The sequence below is a fragment of the Gopherus evgoodei genome, chromosome 14 (assembly GCF_007399415.2).
Source record: "Gopherus evgoodei ecotype Sinaloan lineage chromosome 14, rGopEvg1_v1.p, whole genome shotgun sequence".
In the NCBI taxonomy this organism is placed as follows: domain Eukaryota; kingdom Metazoa; phylum Chordata; order Testudines; family Testudinidae; genus Gopherus; species Gopherus evgoodei.
In genome coordinates, this window is record NC_044335.1 from 11,584,277 (window position 1) to 11,609,303 (window position 25,027).

General features: G+C 43.1%; 1 protein-coding gene across 1 annotated transcript in view; it reads left to right on the top strand.

Annotated features, from left to right (window-relative positions):
• LOC115635195 (piezo-type mechanosensitive ion channel component 2-like) overlaps positions 1-25,027 on the top strand; it is a 59,624-nt gene that overhangs the window by 31,366 nt on the left and 3,231 nt on the right. Inside the window, exons 27-48 of the mRNA XM_030533557.1 lie at positions 603-718; positions 1,309-1,377; positions 2,541-2,653; positions 3,224-3,338; positions 3,758-3,829; positions 6,130-6,296; positions 7,805-7,968; positions 10,301-10,525; positions 11,626-11,884; positions 12,305-12,493; positions 13,075-13,273; positions 13,713-13,842; positions 14,037-14,184; positions 15,838-16,052; positions 16,817-16,975; positions 18,652-18,799; positions 20,317-20,505; positions 20,846-20,938; positions 22,021-22,190; positions 22,901-23,017; positions 23,987-24,066; positions 24,444-24,672. Coding sequence (XP_030389417.1) covers positions 603-718; positions 1,309-1,377; positions 2,541-2,653; positions 3,224-3,338; positions 3,758-3,829; positions 6,130-6,296; positions 7,805-7,968; positions 10,301-10,525; positions 11,626-11,884; positions 12,305-12,493; positions 13,075-13,273; positions 13,713-13,842; positions 14,037-14,184; positions 15,838-16,052; positions 16,817-16,975; positions 18,652-18,799; positions 20,317-20,505; positions 20,846-20,938; positions 22,021-22,190; positions 22,901-23,017; positions 23,987-24,066; positions 24,444-24,672 — 3,366 coding nt within the window. The remainder of the gene's footprint in view (positions 1-602; positions 719-1,308; positions 1,378-2,540; positions 2,654-3,223; positions 3,339-3,757; positions 3,830-6,129; positions 6,297-7,804; positions 7,969-10,300; positions 10,526-11,625; positions 11,885-12,304; positions 12,494-13,074; positions 13,274-13,712; positions 13,843-14,036; positions 14,185-15,837; positions 16,053-16,816; positions 16,976-18,651; positions 18,800-20,316; positions 20,506-20,845; positions 20,939-22,020; positions 22,191-22,900; positions 23,018-23,986; positions 24,067-24,443; positions 24,673-25,027) is intronic.

Consider the following 25,027-nt stretch of genomic DNA (forward strand, 5'->3'; position numbering starts at 1 on the left):
AACGAGATTGAAAGAGAGAGAAAGAAAGAAAAAATAATCTAGTTTGGGTACAGGACTAGGAGCCAAAAACTCCTGAGATCTGGACCCAGCTCTGACAAAGCCTCTGCTCTATCTGTGTCGCTGTACAAATTGTTTCTACATTTACCAGCTGGTGCTAGTAACTAGGGCTGTTCCAAATTTTTCTGTCAAAACTTTTTTTTGATGAAAAATTGGGTTTTTGAGAGAACACAGTGTGTAGAAAGTGTGTGTTTCCTTGAAAATGTTTAACTTTCTTCAAAAAACCAAATCCCAAACATTTTTAGCTGAAAACAAAATTTTTGGATTTTAGTAGTTTTGGGCCAAAAATGTTCATTTTGGGTTTTTTGTTTTTTTTTGACAAAGTCAAAATTTTACACGAGGAAAAAAATCCATTTTCTGACCACCTCTATTACTAATACAATGTTGAGGGTAACAATGACCAAGTTGGGGCTCCTACATCATGGGGATATTTTTGAGGATCATTATGTAATGTTTGTAAGCACTTTGAAGTTAAGACAGAAAGCACTTATCTAAATGGTAATGATTTTTTATACTCCTGTCCGTGTTCTGTCTTAAACCTATAGAATGGAACTAATCAAACTGAAGCAGAAGAAATTTGACAGTTTGAAGCAAAAGACACCAAGCCCAGAAGAAACAGCTGTGGATCAATCTGCCAAGGAGCAGCAGCTGCTAGATCCAGGTGAAATGATCTTGTCATGTTAAATAGCCTGTGTAGTGACAACAACATGGAGAGTGATCACCGTGCCTTCTCTTCCTCTGCTTTCTGTTTTCGCACTGCTGTGTTCCACAGTACCCAGTAAATTGCCTTTTCACAACCCCAGTGCCGCTGCGGGTGAAATTCACATTCCACCTTCACATCCAAAGCCAAAGTAATTGGGCTCTGTTCAGGCCCTGTCTGCAAGTCTGTGGGATGAATTTAATCCCTGAAACCCACAGTTAGGCCACCAATCTTTGATATAAACTCCCTCTGCTGCTCATCATGATGGAGTGTCTAGGCAATGGAATCTTGGGGTATGAGATCCAGGGAATGGATCCTGCCTGCCTGCAATTCAAAGCTGTTGTGGAGAACCCCTCCAGGGCACACAAAGAATGAAGAGATCTACCTGTACATAGAGCCAACCCACAGGCTCCAATGCAGCCCCCCATGGGTCCTGCACAGTCTTGTGTATTGAGAAATTTAATTCTTTTAAGTTGTGTGTGTGTGTGTGTGCGCGCGGGTGGAATCTGTCCATCTGTTTCACTACGTACATTTTACAACCACTTTTGCAGAGGAGGGTGACAAGAAGGAAAACGAGGACAAGAAGATATGGTGGCAACCCTGGGTGACCCACGCCTCCAGTAAGTTTTCTGTGTGTGCTAAAGGTCTGTGAGCCACAACTAACTGGAAAAATGACATGTATAAGCTAGAGCAATGTATCCTACTAAAAACAGTGTCTTTGCACACAGTTGCTGGGATTGTACACAACAAGAACCTGCAGAAACTTTGTTTTGTTGGATGGTTGCATTTTAGTCCTACACCCCCCCCCCCCCCCCCCGCCAAAAAAAACCCAAAACAAAAACACAAACATGGAGCTTCATATGGGAGTTTTGTGATTAACTCCAGTGGGGGGCAGGCCTATGATTCTGCTGTAAGCCTAAGGCTCTCGGCAGCGGTCCCAGGGCCGCTCAGAGGATTCAGGGGGCCTGGCCCCCCGCTGCCGAATTGCCGCCGAAGACCTGGCACTTTGGCGGCGGGTCCCGGAGCGGAAGGACCCCCCCCCCTCTGAATTGCCGCCAGAGAGGAAGAAGCTGCAGGGTCCCCAGAGCGAGTGGAGGACCCTGCTCCAGGGGCCCCGAAAAACTCTTGTGGGGGCCCCTGCAGGGCCCAGGACAAATTGCCCCACTTGCCTGCCCCCTCTGGGTGGCCATGAGCAGTCCCTCCCCTGCTGCACGCACAGCAGGCTGGCAGGAAAAAAGAAACATCATGGGGGGGACCCATAGAGGACAATTGTCATAATTTAATTCGGGGACAGCTGACAAGTACATGGATTTATAAAACACATTTCTAATGCAACCAAACTGTTCTTCAATAGCTGTCCTAACAATCACCCCTATTTAGGAAGGATGGTGTGTGTATCTTAGCAAAAATCATACAATTCGTCTACTCTGTCCCTTCCAAGCCCTCTCCTACATATTTCAGTGCTGTTGAAATGTGGTTTTCTCTCCCAATGTCCCTATTTATAGCCTAACGGCTGCTTTAAAGTATATTAAGCATAAAGATACTATTTTTCATTCTCTTGATTAGTAACAGTAAAAATACTCGCATGCACCACTTTGCTAGTTAATATTTACTAAAAATGTGTCCTGTTAAAACCGTTAGACTAGGATTTTCAAAGCCACATAGATAGGCAGCTCCTATTTAGATGTGCAACTCCTATTGGTTTCAAGGGGAATTGTGCATCTAAATCCCCTAGGTAGCTTTGAAAAAGCTCAGCCACATCTCTTTCTGGAACTGATTTTAGTGATTCGAGCTGGGAGCTACTACCTTTTTGAGACAGACAGTGAAGAAGAAGAGGAATATGGGCACACAGAAAAGAGGGAGGAAGAATCACGAAAGAAGAAAACAGCATTCCAGGTGCAGGACTTATTTTTGATAATATTGAGCAATGTTGCCTAGTGGATAGAGTACTGGACTGGGACTCAGGAGACTTGGGTTCTATTTCCAACTCTACCACTGGATTGCTGTGTGACCTTGAGCAAGTCACTCAATTTCCTGGTGTCTCAGTTTTGCCTTCTGTAAAATGGCAATGATGCTTATGTCTTTTGTAAAATGCTTTGAGACTTACAGGTGATAAGAGTGAGATATTATTAATGTACTATTAATTATTATTTTACACAGTTACCTTTTTTCAAAAAATCCCAAGAGATTTACTGCAAACTACCAAAATATTTCCCCAACATTGGTTTTCCATGGAAGCAATTGCTGTTGTTACTAGGGGGGCGTTAGGTGACTGTAAAGGGAAGCAGAGGGCGTCAGTGAATTCCCACTGGGAGGGAAAGGGGTCTGTAGAACCATGAATGGGAGGGGAAGAAAGCGGGGGCCATGCGAATGGAAGTGGGAGCGGGGGACACACCACATGTTTGATCCACTCCGGATGGAAGCACTAACCTTTTCACCAAAGACTAATGGGGTTTCTCCCTGCAGCTTGCCTATGAAGCCTGGATGTCTAGCTCTAAATCAGCTCTGAGAACAAGAAAACAAGATGAAACCAGAGAGCAGAGGAAGAAAGAGGAGGAGGAGGAGCAACTGCGACTGGCAGGTAATGGGAAGAATGCACAGACACCTGCACACAAGGGCTGCTAGGCCAAATTCGACAAAAAAAGAACTGTTTGAATGAGAGAGGCTGTAGTTCCTACAGCAAGAATCAACTAACACAATGTTAAGAGTACTCATTTACATGTGGCCAGGTCAGGAAACGCTGACACCAGCTTTAATTACCATCCATATCACCTGCCCCCAGCACGTCCCACATTCTCTTTTCCATAGCCACAATGCCCTTAACTCTGCCCCACATACATGTGCATTTCAATACAGTGTCTTATCTGATTATGTAACCTTCAGATGGAGTCATAATCCCATTGATTTCACTGGGCATTGGGCTGGGCTGGAATAGCTGGAAAGATGTCTAGTAGAAGTTTATCCCCTCTATAGCTCTGCTTATGTTCCTATATGATACAGGAGAGGTAAAGTTGGAATTCCACGAAGAGAAAGGGGAGATATCAGGCACTGAAGAGAACCCAGATGAGTCAGGTGAGTAGCTCCATACTGCAGCAGCAAACCAGAAGCCCTTGCACAGATGATTTCATAGACTCTAAGACCATAAGACACCATCATGATCTAGCGTGACCTTCTGCACATTCCAGGCAACAGAACCTCACCCACCCACTCCTGCAATAGACCCAAAGCCTCTGGCTAAGTCATTGAAGTCTCAAGATTTGAAGACTTCAGGTTACAGCAAATCCACCATTTACTCTAGTTCAAACCAGCAAGCCTGGGCCCACACTGCAGAGGAAGACAACGCCCCTACCCCCAACAACCACCTAAGGTCTCTGCCAGTCTGACCTGTGGGAAAATTCCTTCCCATCCCCCAAAATGGTGATCAGTTAGACGCTGAACATGTGAGTGAGACCCACCAACCAGAAACCCCTGAAAGAATTCTCTGTAGTAACTTAGAGCCCTCCCAATCCAGTGTCCCATCTCCAGTTGTTGGAGATATTTGCTACCAGCAGATGTGGAATGGGCCATATGCCATTTTAGGCAACCTCATAATATCATCCCCTCCATAAATTTATCAAGCTCAGTTTATTTCTCCCATTACTCACCTTGGAAGGCTGATCCAGAACTTCATTCCTCTGATGGTTAGAAACCTTTATCTAAATTTCAAGTCTAAAAACTTATGGATCGCCAGTTTATATCCATTTGTTCTTGTGCCAACATTGGCCCTTTACTTAAATAACTCCTGTCTGTTCCTGGTGTTTACCCCTCTGTTGTATTCATAGAGAACAATCATATCTTCTGTCAGCTTTCATTTTGTTAGGCTAATCAAGCCAAGATCCTTAAGGGGGGGTTGCAAGTACTTTGGAGTATAGGATTATAATTCAAAATTACATGGACAAACTGAGGAAATGGTCTGAAATAAACAGAATGAAATTCAATAAGGACAAATGCAAAGTACTCCATTTAGGAAGGAACAATCAGTTGCACACATACAAAATGGGAAATGACTGCCTAGGAAAGAGCACTGCGGAAAGGGATCTGAGGGTCATAGTGGACCACAAGCTAAATATGAGTCACAGTGTAACACTGTTGCAAAAAAAAAAAGCAGACATTCTTCTGGGATATACTAGCAGGACTCTTGAAAGCAAGACATGAGAAGTAATTATTCCACTCTACTCTGCCCTGACTAGGCCTCAGCTGGACTATTGTGTCCAGTTCTGGGAGCCACATTTCAGGAAGGATGTGGACAAATTGGAGAGAGTCCAGAGAAGAGCAATAAAAATGATTAAAGGTCTAGAAAACATGACCTATGAGGGAAGAGTGGAAAAATTGGGTTTGTTTAGTCTGAAAAAGAGAAGACTGAGAGGGGACATAACAGTTTTCAAGTATATAAAAAGGTTGTTACAAGGAAGAGGGAGAAAAATTGTTCTTCTCAACCTCTGAGGATAGGACAAGAAGCAACAGGCTTAAATTGCAGGAAGGGAGGTTGAGGATGGACATTAGGAAAAGCTTCCTAGCTGTCAGGGTGGTTAAGCACTGGAATAAATTGCCTAGGGAGGTTATGGAATCTCTGTCATTGGAGATTTTTAAGAGTAGGTCAGACAAACTCCTGTTAGGGATGGTCTAGATAATACTTAGTCCTGCAATGAGTGCAGGGGACTGGTCTAGATGACCTCTCGAGGTCCCTTCCAGTGCTATGATTCTAAGTCCCCTCTTGTAAAGTAGGTTCTCCACTCTCTGATCATCCTAGTAGCCCTTCTCTGCACCTCTTCCAGTTTGAATTAATAAACATAGGAAATCAGAACACCACACAGTATTCCAGATGAGGTCTCACCAGTGCCTTGTATAAAGGTACTAACACTTCCCAATCTCTAGTGGAAATATCTTGCCTGGTGCATCCTACAATTGCATTAGCCTTTTTCATGGCCGCATCATATTGGTGGCTCATAGTCATCCTGTGATCAACCAATACACCCAGGTCTTTCTCCGCCTCAGTCACTTCCAACTGATGTCCCCATTTTATAGGGATTAACAAGAATTTTTCTTAAGTGCATGACCTGGCACTTTACACTATTAAATTTAATCTCATTTCTATTACCCCTGTTTTCAAGGTCATTCAGATCTTAATGTATGATATTCTGGTTCACCTCCGTATTGGCAATACCCACTTCAGTAAGCTGGATCAGGATTGGATGGGAATAAAGATGACCTAAACTTACCTTTGAAATCCTTTATCACTGTATCTCAGCCAGAGCTGAGGAGCTGGTTGAAATAGAATAGTATGTAGAATCATTTCCTGTCTGTAATTGCACACGTTTTTTCCCTTTTGACAGAAAGTATAATTGAAAGAATAATCAACACAATCAAGTTTACTTGGGTCTTTGTTCAAGCATTGCTAGACGATACTACAGAGGCACTAAACTCACTCTGTAAAAATAACCTGGACATAGCAAATGTACTGAGAATTGAAAGGTGCATGCTATGGCGAGAAATTAATAAGGTAAGATCACTGTCATTTTACACAATGTCCTGGTTTTTTTCCATTTCAAGTCACTTTTAATTTCCTTTTTCATTTTCAAAACATAATTGCCAGATTTTTATTGACATTTTCCAGCCAGTTTCTCTGATTATTTATGCATTACAATAGCAACTACCAATATGGTTTATTCATGGACCAATCTTTCTGCATTAGGCTGTGTTCTGAAACCCATTGTTACTCTCCTCAAAGAGATGATGTCAGTATAAATTCTGAGCACTGCTTATATCACTGAACAAAAGTATTCCAGGCGCCTGAAAGACTGACTTGCAAGGAAAGATTAAAAGAGCTAATATTTAGAACTGGTTGAACAATTTTCACTGAAGCTATTTTCCAATGAAAAATGGCTTTTGGGCTAATAGGAACATTCATGAAAAAAAATCCTGTTGTAAAAAAAAAAAAAAAAATTGGGGTTTTCTTTTAAAAAATAAAATTGGGTGTTTTTTTAGTTTTCAGCAATAAAAACAACAAATTGAAAAAAAACTGTTTATATTTTTTATGTTTTCAACAAGAACCAGGAAAATTTTTGAAGAAAATTTTTGATGAAACTGAAAATCTTTTGTTTTCATCTACATTTTTCATGGAGAACCGCCCCCCAATAATTTAATAGGAACATAGGAATGGGTGTATTGCAGTGGTTCTCAAACTGTGGGTCAGGACCCCAAAGTGAGTCGTGATCCTGTTTTAATGGGCAGATCTGAAGCCCAAGCCCGAGCCCAACCACCCGGGGTCAAAGCCTGAGGTCTTCTGCCCTGGGTGGCGGGACTCAGGTTATAGGCCCCCCGCCTGCAGCTGAAGCCCTTGGGCTTGGCCCCCCCCCACTCAAGGCAGTGGGGCTTGGATTTGGCCCGCCCTGCCCAGGGCAGTGGGGCTTGGGTAGGCTCAGGCTTTGGTCCCCCCTTCAGGGTCGTGTAGTAATTCTTGTTGTCAGAAGGGGGTCGCGGTGCAATGAAGTTTGAGAACCCCTGGTGCACTGGATCAGAACCAAGGTGCAGTTAGTGCAGTGACCTGTCTCTGCCAGCACCAGATTCTTCAGAAGAAGATGTAAGAAACTCCACAGTAGGGAGAAAGGGGTCTCCTCTTGGTCTCTAATAGACATTGGCTTAAATCAGAAAACATGAGATTTAACATTCCTTTCAGAATCTGTGCTATTATTAAATTAGATAACACTGGATATTCTTGAGATCCATATAAATGTCCATTCCCACATATTTCTACTAACTATGTTTAGTGATGACTAAGAACTATCATGCTTATATTTTGAAAGGCATTAACAGCAAAGAAGGAAACGTCTTATTTATTGTGGGACACAAGGATATAAAATGAGCACCAACCATCTGTTTTAAAGGTGGGAATTCCTCATGGGACTGTAGAGGTCTCAAAGGCTAGTATGGGATTACAATCGCTTCCATTGACAGAAATGAGGACAGCATTTTCCCCATCTGACTGATTTTGTATTAATTTTTTTTAAGGGAAAAGAAGCCTCACCAGACACAATTCTCCAATATTACAACTGGAAGAAGAGTCAGCAAGTGCAAGCAAGTCCTTATGGAGGAAATAAAATGAAAGGCACCCAGGAGGATCAGCAGATACCCAGGAGGGGAACCCAGCTACCGCATGAGAGCAGTGTATCCAGGTGAATAGACAGTGGGGACATTGTCCTGGTCAGAACTTCTCATAAGAGCTGTGCAAACCTGTAGTAAGGTAATGTGCATCTAGGCAATATTTGTTACATATCTAAGGTGTTTATCTGTCCCCCCGCCCCCCGCAAGCCATAGTATCTGAACAACTAACAATCCCTAAATGTATGTATCCTCACAACTCCCTGGAAGGTGCTGTTATCCCCATTCTACAGCTGGGAACTGAGGCACAGGGAGGCTAAATGATGTGCCCAAGGTCACACAGGAAGTCTGTGGTGGAGCAGGGACTTGAAGGCAGGTTTCCTAAACCCTAGGTTAGTGCTCTGATCATTGAACCATCCTTCCTCTCAAGCCTTCAAGCCTGGGTTATGGCGTGAACAGAGTGAGTGAACAGAGTGAGTCTGGGATAACTGATGGTTTGAGTGGAAGCTGGGTGAAGCTTGGCAGCTCTGCTTTGCTTCACTTTGAAATTTTTAAATTCATTTGAGCTCAAAGCAAAAACTGCTGCAGCATGGAACAGGAATAATCCCAAGAGAGGGGTAGCAGTGTCATCAGTTAGCAGCACCTGGAGTCAGCCAATGAATGGTTACAGTGAGGTGGCATGCAGCAAAACTCAGAACTAGTAGGTAAGGTCCCAGGAAGAAAATCTAAGGGAAAAAAGGAGGTCAGGAGAACTGGTGATTTCTCAAGGGGACAATATGAAAGGCAGAACTGCATGCTATCCTGACGCAAAGGAAAGACAGGAAGAATAGTAAGAGGCAGGCCCGGCTCCAGGCCCCAAGCACGTGCTTGGGGCGGCATGCCGCGAGGGGCGCTCTGCTGGTTGCTGGGAGGGCGGCAGGCATGCCTGCGGGAGGTCCACCGGAGCCGCTGGACCGGGGAGCGGCAGAGCGTCCCCTGCGGCATGCCGCCGTGCTTGGGGAGGTGAAATGGCTAGAGCCGGCCCTGGCAAGAGGCCAATATGGCTCCATCAGGAGCTCTTTAATTACTAGAAAATCAAAAAGGAATCCTAAAAAAAAGTGGAATCATGGACAAATTTCTAAGGAGGTGTACAAATGAATAGCACAAGCATGTAAGGGCAAAATCAGAATGGGTAAGGCACACAATGAGTTACACCTAGCAAGAAGAGGTTCTTCAATACGTTAGGAGCAAGAGGAAGATGAAAGAAAGTGCTTTGCAGGGAAGGAGGGCTAATAACTGATGACATAAAAAGAAAGTGGAGATGTTTAATGCTTAGTGGATCACACTGAATATAAGTGAACAATGTGATGCAGCTACGAAAAAGACTAATATGATTGAGGGATGTTTTAGCAGGAGTGTCATATGTAAGACACGGTAGATATGTGTCCTGCTCTACTTGGCACTGGTAAAGTCTCAGCTGGAAAGCTGTGTCCAATTCTGGGTGCCACACTTTAGGAAAGATGGGAACAAATCAGAGAGAATCTAGAGAGCAACAAACATTTAGAAAACCTGACATAAGGAATGGTTTAAAAACAAACAACTGGACATGTTTAGTCTTGAGAAAAGATGACTGAGGAAAGACCTGATAACAGTCCTCAACTGTGTTAAGTGTGGTGATCAATTGTTCTTCATGTCCACTGAAGGTGAGGCAAGAAGTAATGGGCTTAATCTGCAGCAAGGGAGATTTAGGTTAGATATTAGGAAAAGCTTTCTAACGATAAGGGTAGTTAAGCTCTGGAATAGGCTTCCATGGGAGGCTGTGGAATCCATATCACTGGAGGTTTTCCAGAACAGATTGGACAAACACCTGTCAGGGATAGTCTAGGTTTACTTGGTTGTCTACAGAGCAGGGGGCTTGATGTGGTGACTTCTCAAATCCCTCCCAGACCAATATTTCTATGATTCTATGAAAAAATAGCCCCTAGGGAGTGGCTACAGGGAGGTCAGTTAGCAACAGCTAAACTCAGGGGAATGATTACAGTGGAATTAGCTGGCATGCAGCTGGAGTAACCCATGTGTAATATTGTAGAGAGATCAATAAGCATGCAGCTCATGCAATGATTGCTGTGAGGCTGGTTAGCCTGCAATTAGTGTGATGCAAATTGAAATGGTTTGAATACTTTAAAAGAACAAGCTTGTATGGAAATAACATTAAATTCCGTGTGAATCCTTTCTAATCACTGTCACTATGACCTTAGATGTTGGAATTCTTAGCTGGATTCTGAATTTATGGTGAGTGAGCCCCTTATCACTTTGGCATGAGCCAGGAGGTTTCATATTAGTACAATTATTTCAATGTCTATTAAGAAACTTAACTTGTGATTTTCAGTGATTTTTTTTAAAAAAAGAAACACATTCTGGATCTAGGACACCTGATGAAGTTGCTGAGGAAATTAATGGAGATGAGGCAGGAGAGAAGAGGGAAGATGAAGACAGCATCAAAGAAGCTGCCCCAGAAATGACGACTCCACTTCCTTTCTGTGAAACAAAAGATTATGCTGTTTCCCCATCAGCTGAGAGGAGCAAAGAAGCAGGCAGGCCATTAAATGAAGTTCCTGCTATCATGACTGCCAGTGAGCTGCTTCTGAACAGGCAAGAAAGACCTAAAGTCAAACCCAGCTGCAGAGATACCCAAAAATGTGTTCATGAAATGATGTGCCTTAAACAACATGGCATCACTTGACTGTGTCTAGTTTTTTCACTTGCACAAGCTGACATTGGATGTTGTGTCTGATGTCAGACTAAAAAAGAGACTTTATGGGGCAGATGCTCAGCCAGCGTAAGTCAGTGTAGCTCCATTCATAGTAAAGCTATGCCAGTTTTCACCAGCTAGGGGATATGGAACTATGGATTATAGTCTCCATGAGACTAATCCTACTACATGGTCCAAATTTTTCACATTAAAAGCCCCCCCCATGGCTTTTTTTCCTCCCAAAATGAAACTTTTCATAAAAAGTTATTGAAATTCTCACCTTTTTGCAAATTTTTCCATTATTTTTACTGAATTTTTTTACCAAAATAGATTTTTTTGCTCACAACAAACTGTTACTTATTGAAAATGGTGGTTGTGGTAAATAAAAAAAATATTTAAAAAACAAATTAAAATGTCAGTAAAAAAAAACAAAATAACCCACCTGCACAGAACATTTCAGGCCCAGTTTGAATCCTATGAGATGGAAACAACTCAGAAATTTCAAAAATGTCACTAAGGTGGTTTTTTGTTGTTGTTTTGTCCCCACTCCTCACGAGCAGTCCGACTATTAGAGTTAGATTGAAAGAACTGTGCCCACGCAGCACAGACATTTGTGTTCATACGAACACGACAGTTGTCATGCACTAATGCTACAGAATTGGTGATTTAAGGGCTAAGGTCAACAAAAATGGAGAGTGCTCAGCAGCACCTCCAGGAGTTACTTTGTACTTGGAGGTTTAAATGTGCAAACACACCTGTGTTTTAAGGGGTAGGGGATTATGAGTGTATGTGAGTTAGATCACTGACAGCTTTCACAGAAGATTTGGTTGACAAACTATCAGCCTTAGGCATGCAGTTCTGAAGAGATTATATTATGCCATACATCTCGTCTCATTTATATAACCTTCTGTATTAAAAATACTAGCTTGTAGCCTTGCACCAATTCTGTGAGGAAATATAATTAATCTGTTTTTCTATTTTTTTTTGTTATGTGGTTCAGGATGTTTCATGACAATGAACTGGAGCAGTCGGACAAGTTTTACCAGAGTCTGCCTCGATCCCTGAAGTTGGGCTTTGCTTTGTACAATGCGATGGTATCCAAGTCAGAAATGCTCTGTTATTTTGTGATCATTCTCAACCACATGGTCTCTGCTTCAGTCCTCACTTTGGTTCTGCCTATCCTTATATTTCTGTGGGCCATGTTATCCATTCCAAGGCCTACTAAATTCTTCTGGATGATGGCTATCGTTTATACAGAGGTATGCGACAGCCAGAAAATTGCCTTACTGCAGACGTGTCTCTTTGCAAACAAATACTATTCTTTTTCTTTACATTAACGTGCAATAAACTTCTGTTAGAATTGATGTTAATGGGGTAGACTAGATGGCGGATGTGACTAAAGGACATTGGTAGGTCTGAAGGTAGCTCACAAACTGCAGGTAATTTATTGAACATAAAAACAGAAATAAACAAATTTAGAGAACATCTATACGTGATAAAACGCCACTGGATCCCAAAGCAAGGTCAGCTTTCCAGAATCTCAAGTCAGCAGAAATGCTGGTTGGAGTCTTTCCCTGTGTTTGGAAGATCTAGAAACTCTTCTGAAAATGTTTAAGAGTAGTTGTTGCCCTGCCAGGCCATGACTTCCAACTAATTTCGTATTTTTTTTTCCTCTTTAGATAACAGTAGTTGTCAAATATTTTGCTCAGTTTGGATTCTTTCCCTGGACCACTAAGTTATACTGCGGCATCAATGCAGAAGAGCCATTTGTTCTGCCAAATATTGTTGGGATTGAGAAGAAGGATGGCTATGTGCATTTTGATCTTGTGCAGCTGCTGGCTTTGTTCTTTCACAGGTCTATCTTGAAGGTAAATTGTTCTTGACAAGAAGGAGAAGAAATGGCTCATTTCTTAGAGCTCTGTTGAATGTTTGCAGAGAAAAACTGAAACTCTGCTAAACTTGCCTGATCTTCATTTCTGTTATAAATTCAAAACTCATCTCATTCTTTAGGGGCAGGGACTCAGAGTCCAAACCTAGGTTTGGATTTAAACTTAGCATTTGGCCCTCAAGTCCAACAAAATTTCAGATTTGAACACTTGTGGGCCTAATTCTTTACAAATATATGCCATTTGCTTTCATGTGAGATACTCACATGCTGGGATGGGAGATTAGAAATCCTAGCCCTGCTGAAGTCAATAAGAGGTTTGCCCCTGGATTTTAGAGGCTTTGATGCGTGGATCCAAATTTGGGGACTTGTGCCCATTCCCTACCCATCATGAAACCAAGTTTTCATCTCAAGTGCAAACTCACCCTGTTTCTCTCTCCCCTATTCTGTGTCTGCCTCTATCTCCACCTGTAGAGCAATTCATGGTTACTGCGAATTAAAGATGCTGTGCTGAGGACACAGTGTATCAAACTGTATTTATCATTCTTTAAATGTTCCCATTAGTGCCATGGACTATGGGATTCCAAAGGTGCCAATGTGTCCGATACCAAGAAAAGGAGATTTTCTAGGAGCCCAAAGAACCAGGAGTCCAGAGGTGGTCTGCAGGAAGATGAGCCTGGATTGGGGGCATGGCACCTTTTCAGACATCACAATCCCTCAGGGAGCGTCTTCAGAGGAAGGAAGACAGCCTCCGTTAACAGAGGTAGTCAGAGCCACACTGAGCTAATTTTAGACACTAAGGGGGGTTTTCATTTTAAAATTCAGGTGGAGAAAATACTATGAGGCAAATTTTCTCTGGATGCACCTGAAAATAGGGAGATTGTGCTTAGATGGTAGTAGTCTCTACCCACCCATACTAGAGTATTACTGTGATTTTTTTCCTAATATGCCCATTAGCATGGTATATAGATGCCAAATAATTCATTCTGAGTAACTTGGTGTATTTGTTAGCCCAAGAAACTATATGCATAGGGCATTCTCAAACACTGATTTCTTGTGAGCTAACCCTACTGGCTGAACAGTGCCTTAATGGAACACCTACGGTTAAACAGAATTGTAAACCTTTGTGACAAAATTAGGACATGGCTTTTAAGAAAAGAATGGCCCCCAGACAAATCTGTGATTTGTCTTCTCTTTGGTAGGCAAGACTCAGAAGAAGGAAGCCAGGAAGAAATGGAAGCTTTTTAGAAAGAGTCCCATCAACAAGAAGAAACTTCTTAAGCAAAAGATGAAACAACTGATATTGAAAGCAAAGAAGCTGATGATTAAAATGTAATTGGGGTATTATTTGTAACATCTCTTAAGAAAATGAGACATTGCTGCACTTCAGTTCAGTTGATTAATTATAATTCCAGTGTTTATGGGTCTTCTATGGAAGACGTGCAGTGGAGACATTCATCTGATCATTCTGAGGATGCATTGTTACAATTTCCATTGACCTAGATTATACTTGTTTTTACCCCTAGTGCCCTTCAAATCTATCGACCTATCAGGCAGTTCTTCTACGACATTATTCATCCAGAGTACAGCCCCGTCTGTGACGTCTATGCACTGATGTTCCTGGTTGACGTGATCAATTTTATAATTGTTATCTTTGGATACTGGGCTTTTGGTGTAAGCACAAATGCACTTTCTTTATACAGACTGCAAAGCAAGTAGCTTGATTATTAACTTGGGGACTATGGTATATAGTCAGCAGTCCCTTCCATGACTGCACACTCCAGGATTTAGGGGGACAGGAGGAGGCACAGGCTAAGTTAATCAGTCTGGGAGCCAGGAAGAACCACAGTGTCCTACGTGTGTGTGAATAAAGAACACATTTTGTATTCACTACAGTTGATTCCTCTCTCTTCCCTACCATCAGGGACCTGATGGAAATTTCCCCTGAATTATAGCCACTCTTTTAGTTTGTTTTTTTGATTCAACCTTAAATTCTCTTGACCAAGGAGTCTCCATAGACTAGAGAAGAGATTACCCACAAAAGACAGGCTAACTGATTCAGATAGCACAGTGACTAATGATGAGAAGGGAGAGGCTCTACAGCAGACACTGGGCAGGGAGTACCATTGTGTCCCAAAGAAAGCAAAATGTTTCACTTTATTTGATCATGAATTCTTTGCTTGTTCCATTCCCCTCCCCCCATTTTGCTTTGTTTTATTTTTTTAATAAAAAGAGTAGATCACCTCAGTGTAGAGATTTGAGATGGAAAACTAGTCAAAAAGAAAGGAGAAAGGGAGGGTTATGTAGGACCTTGATCCTATGAGGTCCTGAACCCGTACTGCAATGTGAAGAACACTATAGACATTAATGGGAGTGGAGGGCGGCGCAATATCTCATGAGAGATGCTCAGGCTCTTTCAGGAGAGGGTCCTCATGCATAGAGAGCGGGAGACTGTTTCATTTCCAGAAGGGCTATAACTCCAAACTGACGGCAAAGCGGCAGAGTGATGTAGGCTTCTGGAACAGAAGCACAACCCAGTCAGTGCTATGCTTATGCTCTCAGCATTGCTGCTTGCACAATGTGCTTGGCTGCCGTAGCACTTGCTTGTGCTTTCCGCATCTGGATGTTATTGTTATGTCTCAAAAGAATGTGATTCTGCTTCCAAGTGGGGGAATGAGCAGTAATAACAACAGATGACTCTATCAAGATCCTTAAAATCTTGGTTTCATGCAAAATAGTCTTAGTTATAAAAACTTAGGGCGGAGAAAGAGAAAGCGAGGGATGGAGATGGATCCAAACCACAGCTCTGAAGCCCTGATATTTTTATAATGGGTCTAGTTAAAACTCCATATCTGAACCTTCCCAAGCATGGGGCTTTGAAATCTGGATCTGAAGATTTTATTTTGAGAGGTGCAAGCTACAAACATGGACCTGGCTCTTGATGCAGGTTAGATGACCATTGCTCTATGAAACAAAGGAACAGAATTGTTTAAAAACCAGTTCTTCAGAATCCTCCATGAGGCATCAGCAGCTGCTCACTGTCATTTTATCTGCGTCTTTATTTAAGATGCTTCTACTTAGTGCCTGCAGAGTAGGGATTTGTTTGTAGAGAGGAGAGATTAGAGCCTTGCCTTTCCAGCCCTTAACAGAAAATGCAGCACTTTCTTACAGTTGTAAGTTCCCTTACACTCAGGGGAGATACTTGCCTGAATAGGGACTACTCACATAAGTAACGGTCTGGAGTTTCCCCACTATCCTATGGGTTATAGAAAATCATTGGATAAATCCTGAGTGGTATTGCTTCGTAACTAGATTTCCCCCTTTCAGAAACACTCAGCAGCTGCTGACATAACTGAATCCCTGTCGGAAGACCAGGTCCCTGAAGCCTTCCTGGTGATGCTCCTGATTCAGTTTGGCACTATGATAGTGGACCGGGCCATTTACTTGAGGAAGACTATGTTTGGAAAGTGTGTATTCCAGGTTGTCCTTGTCTTTGGCATTCACTTCTGGATGTTCTTCATCTTGCCAGGCGTTACTGAAAGGTACAACTGTGGCCAGTGTCACATGAAAAATCTCTCTCTCTCTCTCTCATGAGCAGGACTTACATTCAATGGGAAAACAGGCAGAAGCTGTGGTGGCTTTGAAATCTGACATTTCTGCATGCTTTCAGCAGCAATTTAATTTGTGCTCTTAGCACTTATGCTGTGACGGGTGGGTTTGGAAATGGACAGATGGACAACTTAATTTCCTACTGCAGTCTTCACACTGAAAGTGCAGCATGCTTTGGGTAAAGAGAACAAAAGAGAGTGCAATTATGTGTGCAAAATGCTACTGTGTTGCACGCCTAGTTTATTTGAGCAAATAGCCAGGTATGTGGTTCCTATGCAAGCTCAGTTATGGGGAACTGTGCATCTGACTTTGAAAATGAGATCTCAGGAAAAGGAGACATCTGCAGGCTTATGAAGTATGGCAGGGGGAAAAACTCTGGCAGAAATATTCTCCCAACTTTAGACATATCCAACTTTGAAGCTGCTCGCTGTTGGTCAACACTTTCCTTTGGTGGATGGACATTTATTATTCAAGCTGCAGAGAAAGAAGCTCCATTTAATAGGACTCACAGCCGCAAGTGATGACATATGGCCACTCACTTTGCATCTCATTTTCACTAGGTTCCAATCCAGTCTGAGGAGGTGATATTAACAGGAAGGTGAAACTAGTGATTCAGGAACTGTCACATTAAAAAAAAAATTAAATGACTTTGGTGACAAAAATAGTGTAATGAAATCTCTCTTTTACTCACTTACAGGAGATTCAACAGAAACCATGTGGCTCAGCTTTGGTACTTGGTCAAATGTGTTTATTTTGGCCTGTCTGCGTATCAGATCAAATGTGGTTATCCGAATCGGGTCCTAGGCAACTTTCTGACAAAGAGTTACAATTTTGTAAACCTTTTCCTATTCCAAGGGTAAGCAGAGAGGGGATGTTCAGCTTTTATAATAAAGGCTTAAAAACCGTGGACCAAGCCCTAGTCTCATTAAAGCCAATGATACAATCCTCACTCAATTCAGTGGGACCAGTATTTAGCACGATAAATGTTGACTGTTGTTTTTTGGGGGTATGTGTGATTTATGGCAGGTATATCAGAAATGAAGCTCAAGCCCTACATTTGTACTTTAGAGAAAAGGCGAGCAGGGTCTGAATGCCATAATTTGACTCTTGAGTGCAACCCACATTTCTTGTTGCTGTAGCTTATCTTTTCCCCTAGCCTGATTGCTACCTTTCTACATAATCGCTCGATAAACTTTTCAGACAAATCATCTCACATCCTGGCAGTCTCTCCTTAGCTAGCTCCTCTCTGATTGCCTAGAATAGCTGCTTATTCCTCCAGCCTGGGGCTCTGGAATGTATGTGCTGTGATCCAGTATCAAGAGGCAAGGAAATATTAGCAGATTTCAGTGTAAATATTGTATAAATCACCCTGAAATAGCATGGTTGTGAGATGAGCCTAACTGAAAGTTAAATAGACTAAGTAAATATAGACTAAATATATTCCATGCCTGGAATTGCCACTGGAATGGATCCAGACAGGAAATATGCTGATACACAGTCTTGTGGCGGAGATATTAAAAAGCCATTGGCCAGTTTGGTCATATTTGGGATGAATTTTATGTACTCAAGGCATTTTTAAATACATGGCGAGTTACATATTATTAACCTAAAAAACACTATGGAAAAAATATCCGTTTTCCCATATGGGCTAACATTGCATGGAGCAATCTGTGGGTTTTGTATAAAGGAAGAGGCTCTGAAAGGAACTTTAAGGGAGAAATCTCTCTCCTGCACACTTGTGGCCTAGTTTTCAAGCACTGGCCTCCAGTGGGCCATGCACTGCAGTTTTGAGTGCTATTACCTGCCAGCTCAGGGATAGAAACAATGATTTTTGCACAAAGACACAGGATCAGTGAATGTTCCATGAACAGACTCCATCTCTTACATCTGCAGGAATCTATCAGTTTGGGCAGAGACTATACTTCTCTGTACAGCATCCAGCACAATGGGTGGTCTTTTGTACACGGGTGCTGACATCTGAGAAGGGTGCACACAGGTATTTGCACAGGAACAACAGGAGGCCAAGTCAAGGCCCTACTGGAAATTTGGCCTTTAAAGAAGATCTTCCAAATTTGAATAATTTCCTGGTGGGTGAATAGGTTTATAGGAACTGCTAGACGGGATCAGATGAATGATCCATCCAGTCCAGTACCCTGCCGCCAATAGTGGCCAGTACCAGATGCCTTGGACTTCCCATAATGGACAATTGTGGGATAATTTGCCCATAGGGAAAGTTTCTTCCTACCCCTAGGCAGTTAGCATTTGGCTTGTGCCCCGAAGCATGAAGGTTTCTGTGATTTCTGAAATCTCTGGGCACCCTGTACAGTCTCAGTACTATACAACTACACACTGGAAACTGTTTTTCAGGAGCTGATAAAGGAAAAGTCCCTCACAATCAAGGAACATTGTGCCAGGGAAAAAGATTTCAATAAATGCCTGAAAATTATCTGCTAGGACTCCAGGCTCTGGTATTTATTAACCAAGATGTCACTCTAAAATGTTAATAACATTCTTTCTTTCTTCAACTGGTAGGTTTCGTATGGTGCCTTTCCTTACCGAGCTGAGAGCTGTCATGGACTGGGTCTGGACTGACACCACACTGAGTCTTTCCAGCTGGATCTGTGTGGAGGATTTATATGCAAATATTTTCATTATGAAATGCCTGAGAGAGTCTGAGAAGGCAAGTGATTCCAGTTGTACAATCCCATCTCATAAAATTCTCTAACAGACATCTCTGAGGCCAGTTTAGGCTGGGGGGAGGGGGAGAAATAATGCATCCTTCAAAAAAACCTGGAGTTGGGAAGATACAGAAATTTATGTTTGAGCAGAACCTTCCCTTGTTCACTGTGCACTGCAATACTGCAGATAAATGGAGATGCCCATAGCATTCTGACTGTATAGTTAAACAAGGCAGCCATAATTCACACTCAGCAATGTCTCAGGCATAGACCTGTTTTACTCAGAGTGGGGATTTTGGTGGGACTCCAAGATTATGGGATCTTTTGCCTTTAGTCAGATAGACACTAGAGATGGGAGTATGGTTTCACCTAGCAGTACATCACCATTCCAGTTCCACTTCAGCATCAGCATTGGTCTGAGCCCACCGGCAGGATCTTCTATGTTATCAAAAGCTACTTTTGCATTTACCGAATAGTCCCTGTGGGTGGCATCCTGGCCCCATTGAAGTCAGTGTCAAAGCTCCTTTTGACTTCAATGGAGCCAGGATTTCACCCTCTCTCTGTAAGATGAGGGGAAGAATTCCTCGCCTGTATCTTAAAAAGACTCTCCCTTAAAGGAGTTTCCAGCTACAGACAGTTCTTCCTTATTTATAAGTATAACTCATATCTCATGGTGGGAGATGAGAGAATATATTAAAAGTCATACAAGTTAGAGCTGGAAAATAACTATTAGGAGGTCTGCTCCACCCCTCTGGCCCATGCAGGACTGTTCCCTACGGTACATTTTGTAGAATTTTGTCCAGTCTAATTTTAGCTCCTCTAAGCAATGGGGCTCCACCATCTGAATGCCATGCTCTGCTGCCAGCTGCTGCTGCTTTCTGCAAAGAGCAGCACCCTTTCAATGGAAGGAGCTGGGGGACATCTCGTTTCTACCAAGACTTTAGGCTCCTGGCTCTTCTTCCTCTAGATGCTGCTTCCTAGCCCTGTAGCGTTTTTTACAGCCTTGCCCCAGTCTATTTCACTGGTGCTGTTTCCTCAAAGAGGTGTTCCATTGCAGTAGCTACTCAGTCCTGAGAGGGAGCAACGGGCTACCTCTAAGAACATCATATAGACATTATACTGATCATTTCTACTGAATTATAAGTGTGTACAATGAATTTCAATCCCAACGCTCACAAATAAAATAGCATTTACAGCATCTTTAAACTTGAAAATTGTTAAATAGTTCATTAAAAGTGAATAGATAAATTAGAAGTGGAATAACTCAATCCAGAATAACATGGTTACCCCTCTGATACTTCACTTGAGATTGTGTGTTTGCCAGTCAGTCTACACATGTCCTTAGTGTGTGTGTGTGTGTTGATTGAGTAATCTGTCACTCAGTGTGCATGCAGAACAACTGGGTTATTTCCCAAATGTTCTATCTCATAGCCTCAAAAGGGTCACCAAGTTCCTTCCTGCCTGGTTTCCCTGCCATGCTACAATTGCATCATGCTCAATTGTATCTTTTCCTTTGCAGAAATATCCTCAGCCTTCTGGCCAGAAGAAGAAAATGATTGTGAAGTATGGAATAGGAGGCTGTATTGTCTTTATATTGGTCTGCATTGTGTGGTTCCCACTGCTTCTTATGTCATTGGTTAAATCTGTGGCAGGAGTAACCAATCAGCCCCTGGATGTCTCAGTCAAAATTACCATTAGCGGTTATGAGGTAAGGGTAGTGTTCTTACAGGAGCATGACACACACACACAGTGGATTTGCACTAGGGTCAGGATCTTTTCACCTTATTGTTGACTGGTGTGCACATGGCCTATGCTAGGGGCGATTGAAGGCTGCTGTTCAGTGCCCTGTGTGAAATGGCAGTGGAAGTAAAAGAAAAGGGAAAGGTAATAGGAAGAAAGAAAAGTGGAGGTGGCAAATTCTATTTGGTTTCATGCTTCATACCAATGGTAGGGATTTTCTCTGTATTGCGGCAGTGCCTGGAGGCACAGGGGTCCCAGGCTGCACTGAGAATGTCATATCTGTGATTCGCCCTCTTTTTCTTGTCTAGTCATTATTCACCATGAGCACTCAGCAGCGGAATCTGATCCCTTTCTCTCCAGCAGCATATAACGAGCTGGCTAATCAATATGCCCTTCACCCGGTAAGTGTCACTCAAACAGCTTATTTCATCAGAGAGCCCAGATTCCCTCCGGTCATCCCTGAGTGTTAGTGCTGCTCGGTTAGAGTTCTCCAGCAGGTGCCAGGTGCTTTGGTGGGCGTATCTTCACTTTCCTGGGGTGAGCCCTTCATAAAACTGCAGTGATTTTTTTAGCCCAAGTTTTGTCTACAGAGGGATTTCAGCAGTGCTTAGAAGTCATGGCACATGCTGGCAGGGTGACTCAGCACAAACAAATCACAGGTATAGTCAGCAAAGGGGGAATGTTGCAACTTAAAGTCAAAGCAAAAAATAAACTCACCAAATATTTCCCCAGTCTGGAGTCGGACAGTCCCTAAAGTGACTCCTCTTCTCACTGCCTTAAGTGGCCAATTTATAGCCCTTCCCCACAGCACCTGTGTAAAGAGTGGGGAGGGAATGCTGAGCTGGTATTAACCACTTGATCACCAAGAACCAGGTAGTGCCCCTGCACCCTGTCACACCTGGTTTAAATCTGGCTGCAGGTTAAACTGATTTCTAACCCTACTCTAGTGTACATCCCTGCTTCTATTAGGGTTAGTGGGCCAGATCCTCAGTCCAGTTATGGCCCCTTTGTTACACTCAGGAAGTGCAAAGGAGCCATAATTCAGCTCCAAATGCCCAGCAGGAGAGTCCCTCTCAGCACATCAGTGCTGCTGCCAGGTCCTGTCCTTCTAGCCCAGGGCAGAAGGGGGCATGGATGGGGGGGGGAGGTGAGGGGAGATGGCAAAGCTCTATTCCACTATGCCAGTTTTTCCTGGCAGCAGCTTTGTGGGGGCTGTTCCCCGGTGACCCCATTCCTGTCTCTCCTGGAGTTCTAGGAGCTTGGCCGTGAGGCAGGATTGGGCCCAGCACTAGGTTTTTGAGCAGTGTCTCACACAGCCTGGCCCTGCTCTCGACAGTCGAGCAAACTCCGCAGTTTGGCTGCTGTTAAGTTTAAGCCGTTTTAAATGTGTTGGTTCCTATTGTAAAGCTTGTGTAGATGAGGTCCTAACAAGAAGCCAACAGGTTCCTGTCTTGATGTTTTACCCCTTCTATCCCTTCCCAAGTCTGCCATGCAGTTTATAGTGAACTACAGCCCGGAGGACATTGTCCTTGCTAAAATAAAGAGCAATGCCAGCTTGCTGTGGAGCATCAGTCCCGCCAGTCGAGAGGCCATGATGGACGAGCTCTCCAGCTCAACTGCTGTCTACATCAACTTTCACTGGACAATTCTCAGGTAAATGCAGCATCGTAGTTAACACTGCAATTGATTAAAAAGCAGCTCAAGTTCTGTATTTATTTTAAAAGTACTTTTCAGAGGAGTTGCAAGTCAGTTTTAACTACATCAGTTAATGAATTATATGGCTGTTATTAATTCAAACTTCACTATGGTTAAGCCTGCTGGTATGCTGAGGTCACTGCCAGTCATGCTGACCAATGCTGTCGCATTGTTTCCTGCATGTCCCTTACCTGGCTTATACAGAGTGTGAGCTCTTTAGGGCCGGGACCATCTTTGTGTTCTGTGTTTGTACCACACCTCGCACAAAGGGGTCCTGGTCCATGACAGGGGCTCCTAGGAGCTACCACAATGCAAATACATAATAATAATTAGTTAATTAATAGCTTCCATTCAGGGATCTCAAAGCCCACTACAAACATTCATTCATGACTTAAGCCTCACACCCCTCCACCGAGAGGCTGGGGTAATTATCCACTGCAGCACTCTGTGTTGCAGCTTCACCTCCAGCATGTCTCCTTGCAAAGGACCCTCATAAGACAGCCCACAGCTGTCTTATATAGTGCCTGCACCAGAGTGTCTTTACAGCCCCTGTACACAGCAGCACATCTGGCCCACAGCAGGAAGAAGAATCCCTCCCAGTAAGTCTTATCTTGAACTGCATTTGGGTACCACACCTGAATATACCGCGCTTGATTTCCTTTGGGCAGGAACGCTTCTCTGGTGAAGAATGTGGAAGCGTCTGGTCAGCACACTGTGCGGTACGAAGAGACGGAGATAAGAGAACAAATTGTTCAAATGCTAAATGGGACCAGGAAAGAGCCAATGTCAGTATTTTTCTTCTGTTCGATCAGCGTTTTCAAAATGCACCATGGCAAAGAATTGTTGTTGATGAACACAGTAGAGGGGATTGTTCACACGTTCAATGGGAGCATCACTCCTTTTACAAACATTAGAACCATGCTATGTTAGGACTTCTTCCTGTTTGATGACAAGGAGGAGCAGGGGTGTTATAGTCACTCCTAGAAGTATTTTAGCTCCCATTTACACTCATCCTTTTCTAAAATACGTTGCATATCAACACTGGTGTCTGTACAGCCCTAGAGACTGAAGCCCTAGATTCCACAAAGCAGCTACAACCCAGGCAGAAGCTGCCCTGCATACGTGCCTGGAGGGGTCATCACTGTGGTTTTGGGTTGGTTGGTTTCCAGAGCCCAGTCAACCCCGGGACTATTTCCTGAGGCTGCCAAAAATGGGCAACTAATGAGGCAGACTGGAAGGATGATCTGGTTGTTAGGGTGCTAGCCTAGGGCTCCAGAGATCTGGGTTCAATTCCTGACTTTGCCGCAGACTTCCTGCAGGACCTTGGGCAGGTCACTCTGATGTAGATGCACAAAGTTATTTAGACACCTAACTCCTGTTGATTTCAATAGAGGGTTAGGCATCTAAATACCTTTGCGGGTCTAGGCCTCATTTTCCCATCTGTATAATGGGGATAATGTGACTGTCCTACCTCATAAGGGTCTTGTGAGATTAAATATGTTAATAATTTGAGGTGCTCACATACTATAGCAATGGAGGGCAATACAGGTACCTTAGCTAGTTTCTCTAATATGCTCCTTGAGAGCTAGATAGAGCCATTCTGTTAACAGATATGGGTGGGAGTTGCAAAGTTCAGATTCACTCTGGGGGGTTGATCCAAGCACATTTCTAAGTGGTAATGATCCAGAAGATTAATGCATAGCACTGAAGTATTTGATAACTCCAAGGCAATTTTGGCTTCCACTTGTTTCTAGACTGCTTCCCGGCGTGGTACCAAGATACCTCAGGGCTACTGCTGGAGTAGAAGCAAGAACTGCCCATCGCTTGCAAGTTGGTAAGCAGCTGCAATAAAGCTGCAATAAAGGTTTTGGTCTCAGGGTTCCTTGGTGGAAACCGAAGTGGTACCCACTGTGGGCTCAGAGGGGAAATATTGTGAGCCTCACACACATTTCCAAGTATCTCAAAGATTCTGCACCAAATTGGCTGAAATGGAAATATTCTCCCGGTAACAAATTATCATAAATTTGTGAGCACATCAGTTTTTACATGTGCAAAGCAGATCCACTGCACTGCTCTACAGAGCAGATTCTCTTCTCTGAAGAGGAGTACTTGGAGAAGGAAATAGCATGCAGGGAAGGGAAGCATAGTACTGAAAGGTATTAGACATGTAGGGGAAAAGCTCCTAATTTTATCTTTGCATTTGGGAACCAGCTCATTCTGATAAACCACAGGACGTAGACAAAATGGCTTTCTTCCGAAACATAACCATAAAGCTACAGCAGCTGGCCCTCAACTCATCTTCTGGCCAAGTTACTGAGTGGTGGGTTATTCAAGAGTGGAATCCTACCTGCTCTGGTAATGCTTGCAGCAAGAATATGGAGCTTATCATCTACAATGACAAAGTCAGCCCTTCCAGTCTGGGATTCCTGGCAGGCTACGGGTAAGGATGGCATGCTACGCTACAAAAAATACTCCCCATTGCTCTTCCTAGGTAGAGGAATACTTTACTCATGTTTATTAGGTAGTTATTTAGTCTTGGCATTTTCCTACACAACCAGGCAGAATAGACATCTATTCTGCTTGCTTGTGTTTTGTATTTGACAGGTTGGTTCTTTCATAATTTTTCAGTATTTTGTATTTGGTTTCTACCCTTCCTTGGTCAGATATGGCTCAAAAGCTGAGCCTGTCAAACCTGACTCAGGCACTGGACTGAAAGATAGGCCCCCAGCTGGGTTATTAGCAACTGAAATGGATGTGTAGGGTTATCACCAACCAGATTTGACCTTTGATTACTC